Source organism: Coturnix japonica, chromosome 18 (genome assembly GCF_001577835.2).
Source record: "Coturnix japonica isolate 7356 chromosome 18, Coturnix japonica 2.1, whole genome shotgun sequence".
NCBI lineage: Eukaryota > Metazoa > Chordata > Aves > Galliformes > Phasianidae > Coturnix > Coturnix japonica.
The window spans coordinates 8,739,641-8,759,349 of record NC_029533.1 but is presented as its reverse complement, the minus strand read 5'-3'; the positions used below and the strand labels follow the sequence as shown (position 1 = coordinate 8,759,349).

General features: G+C 46.5%; 3 protein-coding genes across 13 annotated transcripts in view; 2 read left to right on the top strand and 1 right to left on the bottom strand.

Annotated features, from left to right (window-relative positions):
* The window catches only part of SPAG9 (sperm associated antigen 9), a 54,563-nt gene extending 39,602 nt beyond the window's left edge, over positions 1–14,961 (bottom strand). For 3 of the 7 annotated variants that reach the window (XM_015880224.2, XM_015880227.2, XM_015880226.2), the window contains exons 1-3: positions 14,565–14,961; positions 9,946–10,066; positions 932–1,002 (exon numbers count right to left, since the gene is read on the bottom strand). In XM_015880224.2, the coding sequence (XP_015735710.1) occupies positions 932–1,002; positions 9,946–10,066; positions 14,565–14,870 (498 nt within the window). In that variant the 5' untranslated portion in view covers positions 14,871–14,961. Of the gene's footprint in view, positions 1–931; positions 1,003–3,526; positions 3,585–9,945; positions 10,067–14,564 lie in introns of those variants that run through there. The other 4 variants (XM_015880229.2, XM_015880228.2, XM_015880230.2 and 1 more) reach the window with 2 other exon arrangements.
* Positions 14,962–15,212: 251 nt separating this feature from the next.
* On the top strand, positions 15,213–17,559 carry LOC107322322 (nucleoside diphosphate kinase A-like). The gene is made up of 4 exons (XM_015880245.2): positions 15,213–15,965; positions 16,446–16,547; positions 16,904–17,016; positions 17,207–17,559. Exons 1-4 carry the CDS (start codon positions 15,672–15,674, stop codon positions 17,322–17,324), a joined length of 627 nt encoding a protein of 208 aa, XP_015735731.1. The 5' UTR covers positions 15,213–15,671; the 3' UTR covers positions 17,325–17,559.
* A 62-nt stretch (positions 17,560–17,621) lies between these two features.
* LOC107322323 (nucleoside diphosphate kinase) lies at positions 17,622–19,660 on the top strand. 5 transcript variants are annotated; one of them, XM_032448261.1, is made up of 6 exons: positions 17,622–17,980; positions 18,148–18,280; positions 18,535–18,636; positions 18,901–19,013; positions 19,126–19,204; positions 19,329–19,660. In XM_032448261.1, the coding sequence occupies exons 2-6, from the start codon at positions 18,152–18,154 to the stop codon at positions 19,530–19,532; spliced, it is 627 nt and encodes a 208-aa protein (XP_032304152.1). In that variant the 5' UTR covers positions 17,622–17,980; positions 18,148–18,151; the 3' UTR covers positions 19,533–19,660. The 5 variants fall into 5 exon arrangements, with proteins under 5 accessions (XP_032304152.1, XP_032304151.1, XP_032304150.1 ...); XM_032448260.1 differs by having other exon boundaries at positions 17,811–17,917; positions 19,415–19,660; XM_032448259.1 differs by having other exon boundaries at positions 17,811–17,917.
* Positions 19,661–19,709: the final 49 nt, after the last annotated feature.

Below are 19,709 nucleotides of genomic sequence, written 5' to 3'. Positions count from 1 at the left end.
GATGAAAGAAGTAAAAGCATTTAATAAATTGGAATCAAACCAGTAGAGGCTGCTGTCCACTTTGGAGCAAAACCTATGTGAAAAGATATTTGGAATGTTTCATTAGCATTTCATTGAACTAGCGGTGCCCAGTGCATGTAGTTAACTCAACACTGCAAAAGAAGATTCAATAACAACCAGTGCCATTTCCACTGTGATAGCACTCAGATTCTAACCTATGAAAGCGATCAGAGTAAGAGAATAGGAACTGTGCTCAGTGTTGAACTATTCACACTAATCAGAATTACTAACAAAACTAAAGTGTTTCCTCACTGAAATAAATACACTAGCTAGGCAGCAAGCCTCCTGCATGGGAAAAGACAAAGCAGTTTAGTCCTTTTTTGCTCTAGATCTGACTTCAGTAGTGCTGCTACTGTTTTATCTAACTTAATAGATGAAGTCAGACTTGTACTGCTATCAGTAAACACAATATAGACTTCTGATCATGATTCTCAGTAGGACAACTTTTGAATTTGTTTGCTTCTTGAACAGTACAAGACCAATACTTCAGGAAAACTGCTGATAGAGACCTGAGATTGGAGTTTTTTTCGATTTCTTTGAAGTTTAGTAATGCACTTTGAGTAATCATATTTAACACAGGAAAAAGCAAAGTTCAGGTTTTTTGTTTCTAACACTGAATATCTAAGAAAGCTACAGAACTGACAAATGTATAACCAAACTATCATAGAAAAACATGCATGTAAATGTGAAGGAGATGAAAAGTACATCCTGAATAGCACCAGTTTACAATAAACATTAACAATACAAACATCCAGCATCAACAAGTCCACAAAGACATCCAACAGTTTTCCCAGTTGTTCAGAACAAGAACATTTATCTGTGGGAGAGTCCATAAAGGCATTCTGAATTCATCTTGGTATAAATGACCTACCTCTGTATGTCTTGAATGAAGAGCGTTGTATTCTTTCTTGAGTTCTGCCTCCCTCTCCTCAAGCCTGCTAACTGGAAGAAAAAAATGGAAAGAGGAATTAAAACCAGATTCATGAATCTGAAGAAGAGTTTAGATTTGTTCAGGATTAGTCAAACTAAGCCATGGTGTTGTGCTACAGAAATTAAGGCTTTTATGCTGGCATTCACTCCTATTTCCCCAAATATTCAAGTAATCAATTCACTGAAAGTATCTGAATACTTCCATAAGCATTACAAGAAATGAAAAATATATCAAGCAGATTTAAGTAACATGTCAGGAAATACATTAGTATTAAAGGAGATGAACAGGTAATAACAAAATTCTTTCCCCCATGAAGACAAAACACTTTTGTTTGCTGCTGGTCCTAGATGTGAATTCCAACATTCTCTTTTGGTATATCACGGCCTGATACTAATGTGATATAAGCAAGCGTTTCAAGTTCTGTAACTGAGGTTTCCTTATTCTACTTCCATAAGGAAACTTCCCACATTCCATTTGTTTAAATACCCTGGGAAACCTAGAATTTATAGTTACTCACCTCCGGAGACTCAGTGACAAGCACATTATCTGAAGACAAATGCCAGCACTTTCTTTGCTATTTGCACGTTTTGCTCTTGCTGACTGGGTATTCTGAAAATCAATTCTCATGACTTTTTGCTCCAACTATCTGTGCTTTGGCTCATCACTTTATTGCATGTAGGTTCCAATCAAAAAAAAATCTCTGCCAGAGTTAAATACTGGAAGGGAAGTACACAATTGTCTATTCACTGCAGTCTGTATAATAAACACTCTGGGCTCCTAATCGAATCTTGCTCTTATAAGAACATTAAATTCCTTGACACAACCTTTTGCACTCCACCTATAAATACCTTGCCAAAAGCATTAAATCAAGTTTCAGTTATACTAATGGAAGATTGAATGTTTTCATTTCTGCACCATTATCAGGATGAATAAAAGCTCTTTGGGTTAAACAGCAGTCAGTTTTTACACCGGCCTGTATAGTTTCACTGCACAATACTTATGCAAATCTGCATGTTCGGGGCACAATGAAGGACACAAACATTCCATCTAATAAATGGAATAAATTAGTTCATTATTTTTAGGCACAAGAGTTCTTAAGTTTCATCATAGAGGAGCACGTTATGTGGAAATCTACAGTAAGTGCCCACAGAAAGAAGTGTCAGAACCTGTAATTACAAAGCACGATATGACAAAACAAATTTTACTCTGTATCTTAGACTGATGGGCATAGTAGTCAGAAAAATAACATGTTATGAGAGATGCCCATCAAACAGCCTGGTTTATTCCAAGCAATAACTCATTTGCAGCTTCAAAGCAGAGCCCAGCAAGCCCCAGCAGTCCTCAGCTCCCCATCCACCTTCTCCAGGCTTTGCACCCGAATTCCTGCTGCCTCTCTCTCTCTCACAGACCATGGAGCAGCAACATTTCAGCTGTGCAAGACCTGCTTTAGGACAGGTAAACAGTCCAGAAGTCATGGAAATGCAAAGCACATCACTGCTATCCGTGTAACAAACACTTGCACAGTGGCTGTGCTTCCATAACAACGCATGCTGTTTTCTCCTTTTATCATCCAATTTCAAACATTTCCTGCAGTCAACTCATAGAAGGCAGCAATACACAGACACAGCTGCTGCACAGTCAAGGAAGACATCTTCAACAATTCTTATCTGAACTGTCATTATCACACACAGAAGTTCCAAGGCAGGAAGGCCCCGGAGGGATGCAGCTCATATTCAGAGCATTCCTCTTGAAGTCATTCCCAGTGTGCAGTGCCCATATTACAGTTCTATGTCTGGGAGGTTCACTCACAATCACATGTGAACTAAGATTACATACCCTGATACCACATTAACAGACCTCAAAAGAAGCCTTTCCAGTGTCAGCAGGGAATCTGCCCTGGCCAGACCATGCCTCCCCATCAGGGAGATGACCCTGACCACGTGAATCCACTAAAACTCACTCCCAGCTGAACACTGGGGAAGAGATCACACATTCCCTCCAGATCTGAATGCAGCAAAAAACAGCACAAAAGGCTTCGGAAGAATACCATGAGATCTGGCCCCAAAACCTAACAAATTCATTGAGTCGCTACTAAACATGCATCCTGTCAGTAGGAACAGGAAGTTAACTGCAGCAAAACAAGAGACAAAAAGCCTCCAACCAGCACAGAGAAGCACATTTAAACTGAATTGCTGTCAGCGCTGTTCCACTCTGCTCCTGCATAAAGGAGTGGATGACTGGAGGTCCCCTCTAGTGTCCAACAAGCATGAAAGCATCCCACGGGAACACCACTACAGACTCATGCTCCAAGTCCATCTGCAAACTTTTCCAGCCCTATCAACACCCTAACACATTCAATGAGCTGAAGCACCAGTCCTAACACAGATCCTCTCAAATCAAACCAAGCAAGCCTAAAAGAGGAGCTTATATATTCCAGTAAACTATAGAAGCCTCTGGAGTGCCTACATCTTGACAGCACTACAGAGACCTGCATGACAAGCTGCCCACCCTGCCTCTTCAGGAATCAGAGCTTACCTCCCAGATCTGCTGGCTTTACCAAGTTTGGCACACCCTCCATCTGTATGTTGTCCTCTGCCTCAAACTGCTGATAAGCCTGAGGGGGAGAAAGAAAAACAGGGCTGCTAGAATGCTACATCGAGCCCGTGGGATGCTTCGGGGTGGAACTAAGCTCCTGCTACACAAGGCAGGAGGAGGGTCCAGTGCACTAAGGAGCCCTTCCTGACACTATGACCAACCAAAGGCTCTTCTTGGATGGCATTAATCCAACTCTGCTCTTAAAAGTGGGTCCCACTGCAAACATACGAATCAAGCACAGCCAATCCTGAAAGCCAGTAGGACTTCATGATCTACTAAGCTGCTAAAGAAGAGACACGACAACCATTGACTGAAACAGGGACTGAAGCTATCAAACAAGTATTTAACCTGAAAGTGCTAAGACCTGGAAATACAACAGAATGATTACAGAAAACTTTGCCACCCAAAACCACTAGCACATGACTCCCTTAAACCAAAAACACACATATGCAGTTATTAATGGCGGCTGGTTTCAGCCTATTCTCACCACTCTTGCTTAGGCACATTAGCAGATTAGTTTGAAGCAGGTCAATCGCTGCTCTATTTTTCTACTCCATTTTATTTTAGCCTCCAGTATCGTATCACAAGCCTGTGAGGGTTCCTGAGCAAACTGTATGCTCTGCTCCATCTAGTGGACTGCTGATTCCCACAGCACAAACCCCAGGTAATGTCTCAATCTAAGGCAGCCAATAGCTGTCCTCAAAGATTAAACACTGGAGCCATAAGTACAGCTGCAGTAGAACTGCTACTGGTCTTTTTACAGAACTGGCAGTGGCTCAGTGCACTATGAGGGGTATAGATGGAAATTCTACACTCGTTCAGTTGAGAACAGAATACCAACCATAGGGAGAAGGCTCCCAGCAGTAACTGCCCTGCATTTTCTCCTGAAACAGTAAAAGCAACAGTTCTGAGGAAAACCAATCTGTGTTTTTACATCAGCTGCCAAAAATGTTGGTCTCATGTCCCAAATAAGACCTGCAGCAAGTGATATCAACTGCTATCTTGTGTCACCCGATGTGGGAAACAGACCCAGCCCAACAGCTGGGTCACAATGTTTGCAACTCTGAAATCAAACATTTTGTGTTTATTGGCTTTTGTTTTGTTTTAATATGTAGTTTCCCCCCAGTAAAAGCTAACCTGGGCTTTTTAATGAAACTTACGCTTGATAAACCTGCAAGGTATGGAAACATATCTGTGCTCCAGCTGTTCTGTCAAACACAGTACACCATCCTGGGACACCGCACAGACCCAGACCAGAAACCAATGCTTTCATCCTCAGAGCCCACTGCCCCCATTGGGAAGCTTTCCAGCCATCCAGACAGAGTTGTTTCAGTTTCCCTTTTAACGAACCCAACAATCCATGTAAATAAACCAGCCTGCAAAGGATTCTTCCAGAAAGCATATTCCAAAGCTGTTCCACTCTTGTATCACAAGATACACTGCAGTCATCTCCAACATGGAAAAGATGTGGCATTCCTAAAAAGCAATCTGGGCTGGGCAAGCAAGCTGCACGTTATTACTGCAAGTTTTACCATCTGTGTGCATGACTTGCCAGATTCAAGGTTGAAATCGGAAACATTTTAGCAGTAGCTAAGAGCAGAGTTAGCAGCATCATTACAGCGACACTTAATATGAGCCCATTCTGCAGGTATCTATAGCTCTTGTAAAAGATGTTTAGGATCACCAGAGACTGGTATCAGCTTCAAACCCTCACCTAATGTGTGAAGGAAGAGAAGGGAAAGAATTTAAGTGTTAAACCTCTGATTTAATGAAAGAAACAACAGCATGTCCTTGTGCTGCACTCCCCTGTAGGACTCAGAGGTGCCCTCTGTTGTCAAAAGAATTCACAGAAGTCTGATTAAATTACAAAACCAAAAAAAAAAAACAAACAACAAAACCACCCAAAAAACCATTTGCACTAACAGTACATTTTTCCTAAAGACTGACAGCAAAAGCTTCTGAAAGCTGTGTGTGCTGACACTGTCTCCAGACATCTGTAGGACCTTCGAGCTATTTAACTTGCTTTGCAGCTCCCACGGGGCCCTGAGAGGGCTGGCACTAACCTTCCCTGCTCAGGTAACACCAACCCAAGGGCAGAGGCACAGTGGAAACTTACAGAGAAAATGAGCAGTGCAAATTGAGATGATGGGCTGCCAGGCCACAGAGCCACACCACAGCAGCACATTTCTATAACCAGCCTGAAGCCACAAACCCTTACACCTTTGTGCTCCTTTCAGCTGCAGTAGCTACCAGCATATCCCAGATTGCAGTTCCTCACACCTTCACCCTGTCCCCCTCAAACTGACACCAGAGCCACCAAACACAAGCACTAAGCACTTTACACCATGCGTGGGCACTAACTCAATGGGCATCTGCCCCTGCCACTCAGGCCTTCATTACCTCCTGCAGCTCACAGCACTCCCAGGGCACCACTGGCCCAGGCTGTCACCTCTTCCCCTCTCCTATTCCTCCTCCAGAGATGCATTGCAGCAGTTCAGTGACTTAGGCTGTGGCTGACATCAAATGAACACATTTGTAATATATGGAAGAAAACTGAACCACAGTAACTAGTAACTAGTTGGCACAAAATAAGCTTCTTTTTCTACTTCTTCAGTCTCAAATGGCAGGTTTATTCCAGCCCAGCTGGTTGGATGTGGCCACGAACATAACCCCACACGACACTTAAATGCAAAGAAAGATATTCTTTTTTAGTTCCCCGTGTCATGAACTGGAAGGAAGAACAAGAAAACCTCGATGTAATCTGCATCAAATGATTCTGCACGGCAATGCAGATGAGAGTGATGACTATTTAAATATGTTTGAGTGTAAAAGCATTAATACTGCAATGGAAAAAAACCAGATCTCCAAGTTCCACATGGGGAAATCTGAGTCACTAAAAACTGACAATTTTACTACTGTCTTCCAGTGCAAAACAATGTAAATACTGTTCTCATGCTTCAAGTATTTTCACAGCAGTTCATTTAATTTGTGAGATAACTCGGCTGCTGCGAGTTACAGCACATAAGCTCTTAAGTAAGAGAGAATATTATCTGCTCTGTTCAAGGCTTGGATACCATTTAGCATACAGAGTTACCTTCAAAGATGTACTCCCATGTCTTACCTGCTTTCCATTCTACATTATTAAACATCTCCTGGAAAACAGCAGAAATACCAACAATGGCTACTGTGATGTTTCACCAACTCCATCTTTAGTGCTATCCTCAACTTTTATAAGAGTTTAAATTACTTTTTTAGTGTCAAAACAAATCATTACTCATTCTTACAGTTATTCTTCATCAGAAGGCATTAAAAAGGTCACCCAGCATCTGCACTCTTGTATTTATACATAGTATTTTAACAGCAAGAATTATAAGTTCCAACCCAAAGGCAGCAGACAGCCATTCAGTCCATCTCCATGATGCAGTACACACAGAAGTGTTTAAGTTTCACTCCTAGGCTCATGCTTTGGTAAAATCACACACCAGTGTCTCTCAGAGCTGTCTGTAAGGCTCAAGAATGCTTTAATTCTGAGACCGGAAAGTAAATTGATAACTGCACTTTCACATCCCATTTTCATCTACTATCTACTGCATTCCACTGACACTAATCACAGGTAATGCATTAAGTGGTATCCAATAAACTGATGTTGCTATCTCAGACTCTGTACTCTGATAAAACCCAGCTTGGCCTTCTTGTATTTGCTTACTGATCTCTGTGCCAGGTATCCCCAATTCCATTACCAGTGATAACTCTACCACTACTTAGAATGTTGACGTGGTAGCAGTCAGCAACACCACAGACCCATTTAAATGGGCAGATAGTGGTATAAGGAGTTGAAGAGAAAAAGAAATACAGCTGGAATACTCAAATCACATCCACTGAAATAAAATAACATTGGCATCTTTGAATCCTAGGACGTGCCAATTGCCTTGCCTATAAAATGAGAGAAGAGAATAGAGTAAAGTTACAGTACTTCAGGAATATACACAGGGTCTCCATACCCTAGAAACGCCAAAAACAGTTCAGTTGCATAACATCCATTGGGTGTTCACAGCCACATTCCTGCCTCTTTGATCTTATGGCATCAGCAACACTTCAAGGATATATAAGGCTTTCATGTTGTCTTAGACAAGTTACCAACCCAAATCATAAGCAAAACCCAATGATCCACACAGCTCTATCATGTCTTGAAAGTTACCTTTCTGCCACCAAGACAAGAGGTTTTTCTTCACAAAGATTTCTGAACCTCACTCCAGAACTTTATGCCAACACGATAACTGTTTAAATAACATTATTTCTCATAAATAAAATAGTTCTAGACAGAATTCAGTAGTTCCATTGGAACAAATGAGTTTGTCACGCAAGTAGTTTTATTAACAATACGTACACTATGTAATTAGAAGCCTAAAATTGTACATACATGCACATAATGTTCAAGGCAAAAAGTGTGTCACGTCAATAGATTCACAGCAGTTCACAATGGAGTTATGCACAGAAATTGTACTTGGAGTGTACTGATGTAACTAACCCCAAGCGTGCTGCCACACGCATTACCAGGAATACAAATGCCTCTTCCTGTGCAATCTGTACTCTTTCACTGCAGTGACAAAAGTGACAGTAGATGTTATATGATGCAATCTTGATGCCATGATCCTGTTATCAGATCACAGGGTCCCCACTAACGAGCTGTCTGGGCGGTGGACTCAGCACAGGCATTCTGGACATAGTGTCCTTTGTTACCAAAATAGACCACCCTACTCTGCTTCCAAAGTTTGTTTTTGGCTGCTGCTTTCAACCATACCCATATTTCCAGTCACAAGAACCCTCATATTTCTGATACTACAGCATACTTTACAATAACCACTTTTTATCCTGACCTGATCTATAAAGTACTGGAAATTAATCCTGGTTTCCACCAGAGGAAGCCAAAATGATTCCCTGTCATTCTGTCTGTACAGAACCCGAGAACCATAAAACTGCAACAGACCTTTAAAAGTACCTGCTGCTGAGTTTTGCCAACAGCATTCGAAGTCACCAACAGCCCATGGAGTCCACTCAAAAAAAGTTACAGGAAGACAATAAGTTTTCATTGTTCTGACAGTTCAAACTCCAGAAGGACGAAGCTGTGCATGCCATCTACTCTCATAACAACACTACTACTTCTACCTTGGCTGCAGACCCACTCACCACCCTGAAAACTAGACTTCACAGAAGACAATAATTAAGCTGAGAAAAGAAAGCTCTGTCTTCTTGCACTACAGGTACAAAAGGTGGCAAAGAAGAAACAAAAGAGGAAAAAGCACTGAAGGAAGGGGTATTCTGATGGCTGGCTGCTTGCTTCTAGAAGCTGATCTTAGCCCAACCTACCCAGGCTTGATACAGGCTGTCACTGTATTTGTACGCAGCCTGGCAATAAAAGCTGGATATTAACAGGCATTCTAGTCCTAGGTCAATAGAAATTAGCTTTGAAGCACCTGTCATAAGCTGGACACACTCATCACTGTGAATTAATAGGAACGTTATCTCTATACTCTCTGCTAAAGGAAGTTAAATGAAAAAAAAATCATATCCTTCATTGAACACTTAACAAACTCCCAGCAAAAAAAAAAAATGAATAGCAGCAAAGGTCTTTCTAGGAGTGGAAGGAAATGAAATGAGGGGATTTCATGGCATTTTGATGTAATGCTTCTCTACTGTTCATACAAACAGAAGCAGACAAACTCATGATCAAGTTTCAATCAGCCTCATGTCCAGCCTGCAGCCCAACAGGAAGCTTAAGCTGCACCACATTCACTTCCTAACTCACTACTTCAGGCAAACAAATCACTGCTATATTTTTTCCAAAGTTTCCTCAAGTTCTGGTAACTCCACCAACACGTCACAGCGGAAGCACTCAGCTCTTCTTCTGTTAAAGCTAAATGCCTCAAAAATAATTCCAAAATCATACAGATGCCAAATAGAACAAGAAGCATTGATCAACCCAGTAACACTCCTACAGCTGAAGGCTGCATTTCTTTTTAGGACAGACAGTGGTTTAATAAAACACAAGTTCACTCATGAAAAAGAAAGTTGATTCCCTCGTTATTTGTTGTAAAATAAATTCTAAGCATCTCCTCAAAAAAGTTGTTAAGTGAGAACACAGCATGATTTAAATGGAAAGCAGAACAACAGGTATCAGCAGAATTAGGTTATAAACAACACAGGCTGTATCTAATTGTTTTGCCTTAATCTTGCACAGGAGATATCTGTGAAAACACAGAAATCAGCACAGATATTTAGCATATGGATTACCCACATACAAAACAAATTTTAAATACAATAAAATCACATTAAATGAAGCACAATGTAGTTTTACTCACTTTGATCAGCATAGTTTTTTGCTTTTAGTTCAAGCTGTCGAGTTTGTGATTCTAATGCTTCCACTCTGGTCTGCAAGTCCTTTTTCTCTTGTTCTTGAGAATCCTCAAACTCAATGAATTTCTAGACAGAAGAATACACTGACATTAGATCTAATTAAGTAAAAACATTACAAGCCTAAACAAAGTTCTTAGGTCATACAGAAGCAACAGATACAGCCATTCTTAGATTTGTTTTTAAGTAGAAAGGCTTGTTCTTCAAGCAGCACGCAGGAAAATATATGGAGCTTTTGACTGCAAAGAAGGGTAACAAGCAGGTTTCCAAAACAACAGATCTACAGCCCACACTTAACCATGAGGGACACCATTATACTCCACTTTGGCACCCGTTGGTCAAGCATCCTGCCCAACTCGCTTTGCATCACCACTACCAAGGATCAGCTATCTCAGAGGTGTTACCTGGGACCAACAGGAACGTGAATGGTTTCATTCCATCCCACCTCCACGTGCTGCCTGCCAACCCCACACACAAACACAGATCTCAGCACCCTCTGATTTAAATGAGCATCAGCCGAACACACCTTCACCAGGAAACCACAGGAACACCCCCAGCAGCAGCCAGGGGCTCACATAGCTACTTATGGATCCTCTCCAGCAGTGCCCATCACATTCTCTGCTACTTTGGTTTAACAAAGTATCCCTCATGAAGTCCTGGAGTTTGCAACAGTCACGGTTCCATCAGTTACAGGGTAACAGCTTATTGGGACAGTGGCAATTGGTTTAACCAGGTGCCATTTCATGGTCCCAACAAGGAAAAGCAAAGCGTGGAAGCAGAATTACATGAACCCCTTACAAACCAGCTTTTCATTGCATGTGATTTGAAGGTATTTCCAAGGCTTTAACCAACACGGGGATCATAGCTTTTCACGTTATGAAAGAGCTCAGCTTGGTGGGGTCATCAGAAGGAAGGAGCTGTGATTAAAAAGCACCTCACATGTAGAAACGCATCAACATCTTGTGGAACAAGAGCTCCTTTCAGGCAAGCTCTGCACAGCTATCACAGGACCACGAATGGCATTTCATATGACTGTGCCTGAAGCAACAGCCATGAACCAACTGAGCAGCAGCTGACACCAGCCAAGTACAGCTGCTCTGGGTTCTGCAGCTCAAAAATGAGTCCTTCCCTGCTCCAGAAAGACAGATTTGAGACAGTCTTTGTACGTCACACCCTCCACGATGCTGAGGATCATTAGTCTGACAGCGTATGACCGAAAATCTCTAACCCCCAACCTGTTCAATCTCTCCTTTGTAGGTGACACAATGGTTTTGCCCCTTCCACATTGAAAATTCAAGTCAAGTCCAGCTTATTCATTCTTAGCAGACTCCCTTTTATAAAGGGGCTTCAAAGTTTGACACAAATTTGGCACCGGGGCTAAATGCCAACACAGACTGCTAAATTAAACATGGGAAACATGAAAGAAGAACTGTAACATGAAACTGTAACATCTTTGTCTAGCTGCTTCTCTGATGTAAGTCAGATGCGTCCCGTACCTTGGGGAAGGCCGATGACAATTATACTTTGGACCAGACAGCCGTTCAAAGCCTTCAGAATCACTGTTACTAATAAAACTCTTCATTTTGCTCATGTCCTTCAATTGCATGCATTAAAAATGGTTTTGTTTAAAAGTGAAATGATTTGGGGTAATTTTCCCACTGATTTTGCCTTTATTTTGTTAAAGTTAGAATTGAGGTTGTAACTCCTCTGACTGGAGCTGAGTCAGTTTCCCCCCTTTGCTTTGCTGTGTGCTACTCCACACCAAACCAAGGCCTGAGTCCTTCAGACTGAGCGCTTACAGCTCCCAAGAGAAGTGAGTTTTCTGGCTTTTTTTTCCTGCAAAGAACAAGCTGAAGGACACCAATGTGCCTTTAAACACTCATGCCAATGACAGAAGACACTGAAACCAAAGGGTTCAACCTGCCCTTCGAAGACCACCTTGTTCAAGGCTCTTGGTCTGCGATGATTAATGCCTGTCTGCATCCTAATTTTGACATATGAGTTATAAGCACAGGATCCAGTCCACACCTCCTTCTGCTTTTGCCTTCTGCTGAAATCCAAACCTCAGATCCCTCCATAAGCTATGTTTAGTAACTCCCTTCCACTCCTCCCCGTTTTCTCCAGGCAGAGTCAACTTTGTCACTTCAGACAGACATTTGTCTGACCTGCTTAAAGACCCCGGGTACAAAGCAATAAGATTCACAAATCCCCATATAGATTTATCACTATATTGAGCTTACTGCAATAATTCTTGCAATAGACACGGATGTGAATCACGGAACAGCGCAGCATACACATACAGTTTGAACAACCACCCAAGCAAACAATCATTTGGTGACTCGGTAACACACTGTCAGCAAAATTAAACATTTCTTCCTACATTAGTTTTATCGCCTCCTCCCTGACACGCTGGCATGTTTTCCTGTCACATGATCCAGGTGCAGCACTCAGAGTATCTGATTTGAGGGTGTATCTGATTTGAGGGTGCCGCCCACTTGGCTGCCTTCATCACCCTGTGACACAGACTTGAGTAACTTCCATTGCGATGATGCAGCCAAAGGCAGCTGCATCAGGGTACACACATAAGGTCAGCTACAGAACCAGCTCAGCTAGACACGGTGCAGATACAAATACAGGTGGATTGAAGTTGAAGCTGTTTAACTGCCCGTGTTTCCAAGTCCAAGTGAAACTCCTGCTATCCACACACAACCACAGCAGCATACACGTTCTTCTTCCTGCAGGAGTAAGATCACAGAACACTGAATCTCTTTTCCCCTCCAACTTCTTTGTTGCAGGGCTCACTGCCTCACTACTGGGTAGGAAAGTTAAGCTGCACGCTGCTGTGAGCAGAACAAACCAGTAGGAAGTTCCTCTATTTCTCCAGCTCCGCCACAAAAAGCACCATGTTAAAAGCCAGGCAAATTAGAGCAATTAGGAAGATCACAATCAGTATCAAAGGGAACTGAAAAGATCTGGTACTTCTGAATTCTTCCTTATCTGAAAGTCCCTAACAAAAGTCCACAGACAACAGCTTTCAGAACATTTCTTAAAAACTCAGTTCAGGAACAAAGAGGCAAATTAGGACATCAGTACATTCATGCTTCTACTCAAACAACACACCATTAACACTCACCAAGACAACGCTGCAAGTAAGAACTCAAATAAGAACTACAACGTCAAGGAGAAAGTAAAAGAAGGCTCCTGAGTTCCTCAGGACAGCCCAGACAGAGCGTGGGACACCCAACTACATCACTCACAAGTGTCCATTTTGCTATCAGGTGACACAAGGAACCTTCACAATGAAGGGAAACAAACAACATGAAGCCAATAACGGGCTGTGTCCAAGAAAACAGTGCTATATTGACATTCTCTCCTTTTTTTTGACATTCTCTCCTCCAGACCAAAGTCCACAAAGCAGTTAAAGCTGCTGTTGGACAGGGACAAGGAATGGTTTGTTGGTCCAGGAGGCTGGGACACCTGACAGCACATTTGTAGGGCAATGCTTTTCACTCAGATCCATAACAGATACACACACGTGTGCAGGGCAAACAAAGCTCTACAAATTCAGCTCTCTTCAACAACACCACCTTCATCTTCAGTGCTATTTTATTAATTTTGGGAAAATTTAGAAGGCAAACAACCCAGAGCCAAACAGGGGACACGAAGTCTGGAAATAGACTCATAAGATGGTTTGTTCTATTACAGGTAATGCTGTCAATCCAATTTCCTACAGGAGTTGAGAGGGGCAAAGAGCTGAGAGCAGCCACCCTGCACAGCTGCTTTCTGTTGGATTGCTTTACACTCCAGCAGGAAAAAAAAAAAACAACACCAAAAAGCCTTAAGTCAGCGATGAGAGCATTATTAGGTGTTTTCACCCCATTTTTGTGTCAATATCTGCTTGACAAGGAGCACTCCGCACCACCTGTTGCTGCCCGCAGCTCTGATCACAGAATCACAGAACTATCAAGGTTGGAAAAGACCTAGAAGATCTAGTCCAACCATTCCCAATACTTCCAGGCTAAATCATATTCCTCAGCACCACATCCAAGCGTTTCTCGAACACTCCCATGGTCAGTGACTCCACCACCTCCCTGGGCAGTGCATTCCAATGCCTGACTACCCTTACCGAAAAGTAATACTTCCTAATGTCCAGCCTGAATCTCCCCTGACGCAGCTTAAAACCATTCCCTCTAGTTCTATCACTGATTACACGAGAGAAGAGGCCGAGCCCCAGCTCACTACAACCCCCCTTCAGGAAGTTATAGAGAGCCATAAGGTCTCCAGGCTGAACAATCCCAGCTCCCTCAGCCTCTCATAAGTCCAGTTCTCCAGACCCCTCACCAGCTTTGTACCCCTCCTCTGAACGTTTTACAGCGCACCCACAACGGGTGGGCAGCGCATCCAGCTCCTGGCTCCCCGCCCGCCCCGCAGCGCTGCATCCAACGGCGGGTAACGGCGGGGGGGGCGGATAGAACCATCCTCAAGGCCTCGCCCCGGTTCCCCCCGCAGCCCCGGGAGGAGCATCGAGGAAACGCGGAGCCGCCCTGGCCCCCCCGTCCGCACTCACCTCCTCGGCCTGTTTGCGCAGCGCCTTCTCCCGCTCGTACTGTGTGAGCAGCTGCTCGTTGTCGTCCCGCAGCAGCTCCAGCTCCACGCTGGTTTCCTGGCTGTGCGCACACACCGAGTCCAGGTTCTCCAGCACCGCCACCACTAACGGCATCAGCTCCGCCACCACCTCCTCGTCGTAGCGACCGATCAACCGCTCGAACTCGCGGTAGATGGAACCGGCCAACCCCGACACCCGCTCCGACATCATGGCGGGGCCGGGGCCGCCGGGATCCTCCTGGTACACCACGCCGTCAGCCAGCTCCATGGCGGCAGCCGGGCCGGGGGGGCGGCGGGGCCTCGGCTGCGGCCGGACCGACGGGGGGACGGAACGGGCGGGGGGCGGAGAGCGGCGCGCGGTAATGACGTCACCGCAGCGACGGGACGGCGGGGCTAGAGTCACGTGGAGGGGGCGTGGCCTGGGAGTGACGTCACGAGGGGGCGGGGCTTATTGTGTGGGTGATGGCGGTCACGTGAGCAGGGCTGGGTTGCAAGATGGCGGCGGGGTGGGGGCTGTACAGCCCTGATCTGTTATACTGCTGTTGTGTGCTATGGGCTGTGTGTGTGCTATGGGCTGTGTGCTATAAGCTATGGGCTGTGTGCTATGGGCTGCAAGCAGAAGTGGGTCAAGGTGTCTGACAGCCCCTCAGGGCCCTCTAAGCACACGCTATTTTTACCTTATTTCTATTAGAATTGACAGCCGTGGTTCTATTTCGAGCAGCTGCATTGAGCCCGGCCCGAGTCAGTGCAGGGAGGAGCGGCTGGTTGTGCTGCTTTTATTTCTGGCCACCTGGATGTTTTCAAGCACAGATAAATGAAGTGTTTAGGAATAAAATCCATCTGGGACAGGTCTCAGGTGCTGTAAGATGCACCTTGTTGGCAAATCTTATTTCTGGTCATGTTTTATCACAGCGTGAGATCAGGATCTCGGGGTTGTATTAAAACAGCACCAGGTCCGGAGCTGTATCACAGCGCTCTGCCATGATAACAGACATGAATTATCGGTACCGGCTGCGGACGGACCCGATGCGCCGAGCGCCCCCTGCTGGCGGGAGGCCGCATTACAGCCATGACGCGGAGCGGCCCCGGGGGCGGCCGGGGTTTAAGCCGAGCCGGGCGGCAGCGACAGCGGCAGAACCGAGCGGGGCTGCGGGACCGAGCGGGGTCTGAGCGGGGTCCGGCCGTGTTGGAGTGTGAACCTGTGTGTGCTCAGCCCCGGACAGCAGCCAGGAGCATGGCTGCCATCACTGAGCGAACCTTCATCGCCATCAAACCCGACGGCGTCCAGCGGCGGCTGGTGGGGGAGATCATCAGGCGCTTCGAGCGGAAGGGCTTCAAGCTGGTGGCCATGAAGCTCACACACGTAAGCTGCCCTTCCCTCGTGTTCTTAATAGAAATATCAAGCTGATAACAGAGCGGGAGGTGATAACAGAGTGCTCCGAAGGGTTAAACCTGGAATTCCTTTGGGTGCTCTGGAGAAGTTCCAGTCGCCAGCTCTGGCTAAATGCTTTAGACACGCTAAGCACGCTAATTTTAGTAACTTGATGTCCTTAGTGAGGAGAACGCTCCTGTAGGAGCATCCTGTGCCCAGCTGGTATCTGGATATATTCAGCAATTACCAGGTCACACAGGTTACCTGCTGGGCAACAGACGCCTTTAGAAGCTCAGCTGTAGTTCAGGCCAACCACTGAAACCCGCATTTACTGCATCCAATGTAGGAGCTTCCTACAAGTGCCAGCTTTCCAAGCATGGCCTTGCAGCCAGGTGATCTCAGCTCACTTTGCTGTAAACTTTCTGTCCTTGTGGGGTTTTTGATTATTATTATTATTTTTTTTCCATTCAGGCCTCTGAGGACCTTCTACGGGAGCACTACATCGACCTCAAGGAGCGCCCGTTCTACGCCGGCCTGGTGCAGTACATGCACTCGGGGCCTGTTGTAGCTATGGTGAGTCCTGCAGATGAGGTTTAGCTGTAGAGAAACATGGTGCTGACTTGCCTCACTAAGAGCCTTGTGTTACCTGTTGGATGCCAGCTCACCTATAAGAGATTTTAGAAACTTAGGTTTAAATAATGTGGTTGAGACAGTATGTTGAAGAAGAGGGCAGGGGGAACTGAGAACCGAAGCTGAGAGCTAGAGAGATAGGAAAGCTGCATGAAGAACCCACTATGGAACAGCATAGGAGCTGTTAGGGTGCTGGTTTGTGCTGCCATGGGTGTCATTCTGGGACACATTATTAACTCTTCCTGCTCTGTCTACAGATCAGATTTTAGAATCTCAAAGCATCTTTCTTTTCCCCTGAGGTGTGGGAGGGTCTTAATGTGATTAAGACTGGAAGAGTGATGCTGGGGGAAACTAATCCCATGGACTCCAAACCCGGCACTATTCGTGGTGACCTCTGTGTGCAGGTTGGCAGGTATGTTTTCCAATTATCGATATCTGCAGACAGTGCAGGGCGGTGCTGTCATGGCACAGAGCTGTGCTGCAGGCTGCCCTGCCTGGGGCCGTTCCTAGAGCTGGATGAAGAGCTGTAGGTCCTCACCGTGAATGCAGTGCTGTGCTTGGAGGTTGGAGATTGTATCACTGTAATGTCCATCTTTTCCCAGGAACATCATCCATGGCAGCGATTCCTTAGAAAGCGCCGAGGCTGAGATCAACCTGTGGTTCACTCCTGAAGAACTGGTTGACTACAGGAGCTGCGCTCACGAATGGATCTACGAGTAGAACTGAGGCTCTGCCTTCGGTATCGTGTCCTGCAGTGAGCTCCGCTCCATAGCATCACCTCCTGCAAAGCCGCTTCAGCACCGCTGTGAATAGCGATCGGTGCTTCCTGTCGCTTTGCTTAGAAAGCTGCAAAGCTGGAGATAGGAAATGTGCGTTTAGGGCCGTGTCAGGCGTTCGTGTGGTGGTAGAGGTGAAATTAAATGGCAGAGAAGCAAAATGTCCCTCGTTAATAACACACACCGTCCAGCCGTAGCACGCTCGGCTTCCAGGGTTAAGTACCAAACCCGATGAACCCAAAGCAGCTACGAGCAAAGAAACCTCGATGTCTGTTTCCAAACCGTGCGATGCCCGGACGCGGAGCTCAATCCATCACTGAGCGGCCCGTCCCGGAGCTCCGCTGTTCATCCCGCATCCTCCCCGCAGCGCTCATTGCTCACAGCCGGATCCGCACCGCCCATCCATCACAGCGCAGCGCCGCTGCACCCCCTCCGTGCCCCTCCCTCCCGCAGGGCGGTGTTCCGGCTCTCGGCCGCCTCCTCCTTCTCTTTCTTTCTGCTGCGGAGCTCACGGCGGTGGCTGCGGAGCTGCGGGAGGTGCCGAGTCGGGTCGGGGCTGATCGGGTCGGCGGGAGGGATCCGAGCGGGGCAGGCTGCACGGTGCGGATATCGGCCCGGGGGGGACGGGACGGGACGGGAGCGGAGCGGGGCAGTGCGGGGCGGGCGCCACGTGGGCCGTGCGGAGCAATGGCGGAGGGGCCGCGGGCCGACCTTGAGCTGGAGGGGGGGGGGGGCTCGGGTTGAGGCCGTGTGCTCGTGTTCCGCAGCGCCATGGCTGCCAACTGCGAGCGAACCTTCATCGCCATCAAACCCGACGGCGTCCAGCGGGGGTTGGTGGGAGAGATCATCAAACGCTTCGAGCAGAAGGGATTCAAACTGGTGGCCATGAAGTTCGTGCACGTAAGTCCAGGCCGGAGCTGCCGGCTGTGCCCGGCTCTTTCTTTCCGCTGTCGCCGCGGTCCGTGCGATTCACACCGCCAGGAGAGCGCCGGGTCCGCAGCGCTGAGCTGCAGCGCGGGGAGACAGAGGGGGAACACGGGGCAGCAGCTGCTGCGGTGCTGGGAGCAGCACAGTAACACGGGGATAAATGATACAGCAGTGACACCTCTGTGGTGCGGGGTGGGGGCTGACATTTTCCATTTGTCCTCCCAAAGGCCTCTGAAGAGCTCCTGAAGCAGCATTACATCGACCTGAAGGATCGGCCCTTCTACCCCGGCTTGGTGAAGTACATGAACTCCGGCCCCGTGGTGGCCATGGTACGCAGCCTGCTCTTCCATGTGCAGAGCCATAAGATGTGTGCTTCAAACACGTGCTGCAGTGCTCGTTGTGTTCAATAGAGCCCCTCAAAACTTACTTTCTGCACACACACACCAAAAAACCCCTTACAGCTTGGGGGTAAAAACTGAGAGGAGCTGGGGGGGGTTGGTTTAGTGGTGAAGCCCTCACTAGGGCTCAGCTGTTGTGCAGTGTTCGATGCAGGCAGGGACTGATGGTGCTTTGCTGTTTTTTCTCCCATTCAGGTGTGGGAAGGGCTGAATGTGGTTAAGACTGGCAGAGTGATGCTGGGGGAAACCAACCCTGCGGACTCAAAGCCCGGCACCATCCGTGGGGATTTCTGCATCCAAGTGGGAAGGTCAGTGCTCAGCTGCTTCTCTATGGGGATCACACTTAGCAGGGGCAGGATTTTCTTCAGGGAAGACAAATTGCTGGTGGCTTAACCTGCTTTGATGGGGTTTCATTTGCAGGTTGCAGCCCATAATGGCTACATGGGACAGTGGCTGGGTACAAAACTTCTTAAAACTCAGCTACGTGGCAGAGCTCCATGTAAGATCAGGCAGTGGCTGCTGCAGTAGAATAGCCCTGAGCCCCCACCCTGTTGGGTGTAGTGAGCAGAGCTTATAGTGGGGCTGTGCAGGTGCTGTACCTGAGATGGGGGCTGTCGCTTTAGGTGCTTCATCCTCACTTCTTCCACGTGGCATTTCCACCCTTAGAGGTTTCTTTCTTGATACTGAACAATGTTGCACTGCTCCACAGAAACATCATCCACGGCAGCGACTCTGTAGAAAGCGCCCAGAAGGAGATCAACCTGTGGTTCAAAGCGGCAGAGCTCATCGACTACAAACCCTGTGCACATGACTGGATCTACGAGTGATGTTTCCACAACAAACTGTGCCTTGTGGAGGTGTCACCTCACTGCAGCTGACGGTCTGGGAGCAATCAGTGCAGCGCTGCTCATGGCAGGTTTTCAGAGCAGTCAAATAAATGGATGATACAAACCAACTGCTTACGGTGCTTTCATTGTAGGGCAGAGCAGTGAGCTGCCCCAGCT

Coding starts and splice junctions, on each gene's coding strand:
- LOC107322322 (XM_015880245.2), top strand. CDS start 15,672: ATGACGCGGAGCGGCCCCGGGGGCGGCCGGGGTTTAAGCCGAGCCGGG. Junction 15,966..16,445: donor TGGCCATGAAGCTCACACAC/GTAAGCTGCCCT, acceptor TTTTCCATTCAG/GCCTCTGAGGACCTTCTACG. Junction 16,548..16,903: donor CGGGGCCTGTTGTAGCTATG/GTGAGTCCTGCA, acceptor TTTTCCCCTGAG/GTGTGGGAGGGTCTTAATGT.
- LOC107322323 (XM_032448261.1), top strand. CDS start 18,152: ATGGCTGCCAACTGCGAGCGAACCTTCATCGCCATCAAACCCGACGGC. Junction 18,281..18,534: donor TGGCCATGAAGTTCGTGCAC/GTAAGTCCAGGC, acceptor GTCCTCCCAAAG/GCCTCTGAAGAGCTCCTGAA. Junction 19,205..19,328: donor GCTACGTGGCAGAGCTCCAT/GTAAGATCAGGC, acceptor CTGTCGCTTTAG/GTGCTTCATCCTCACTTCTT.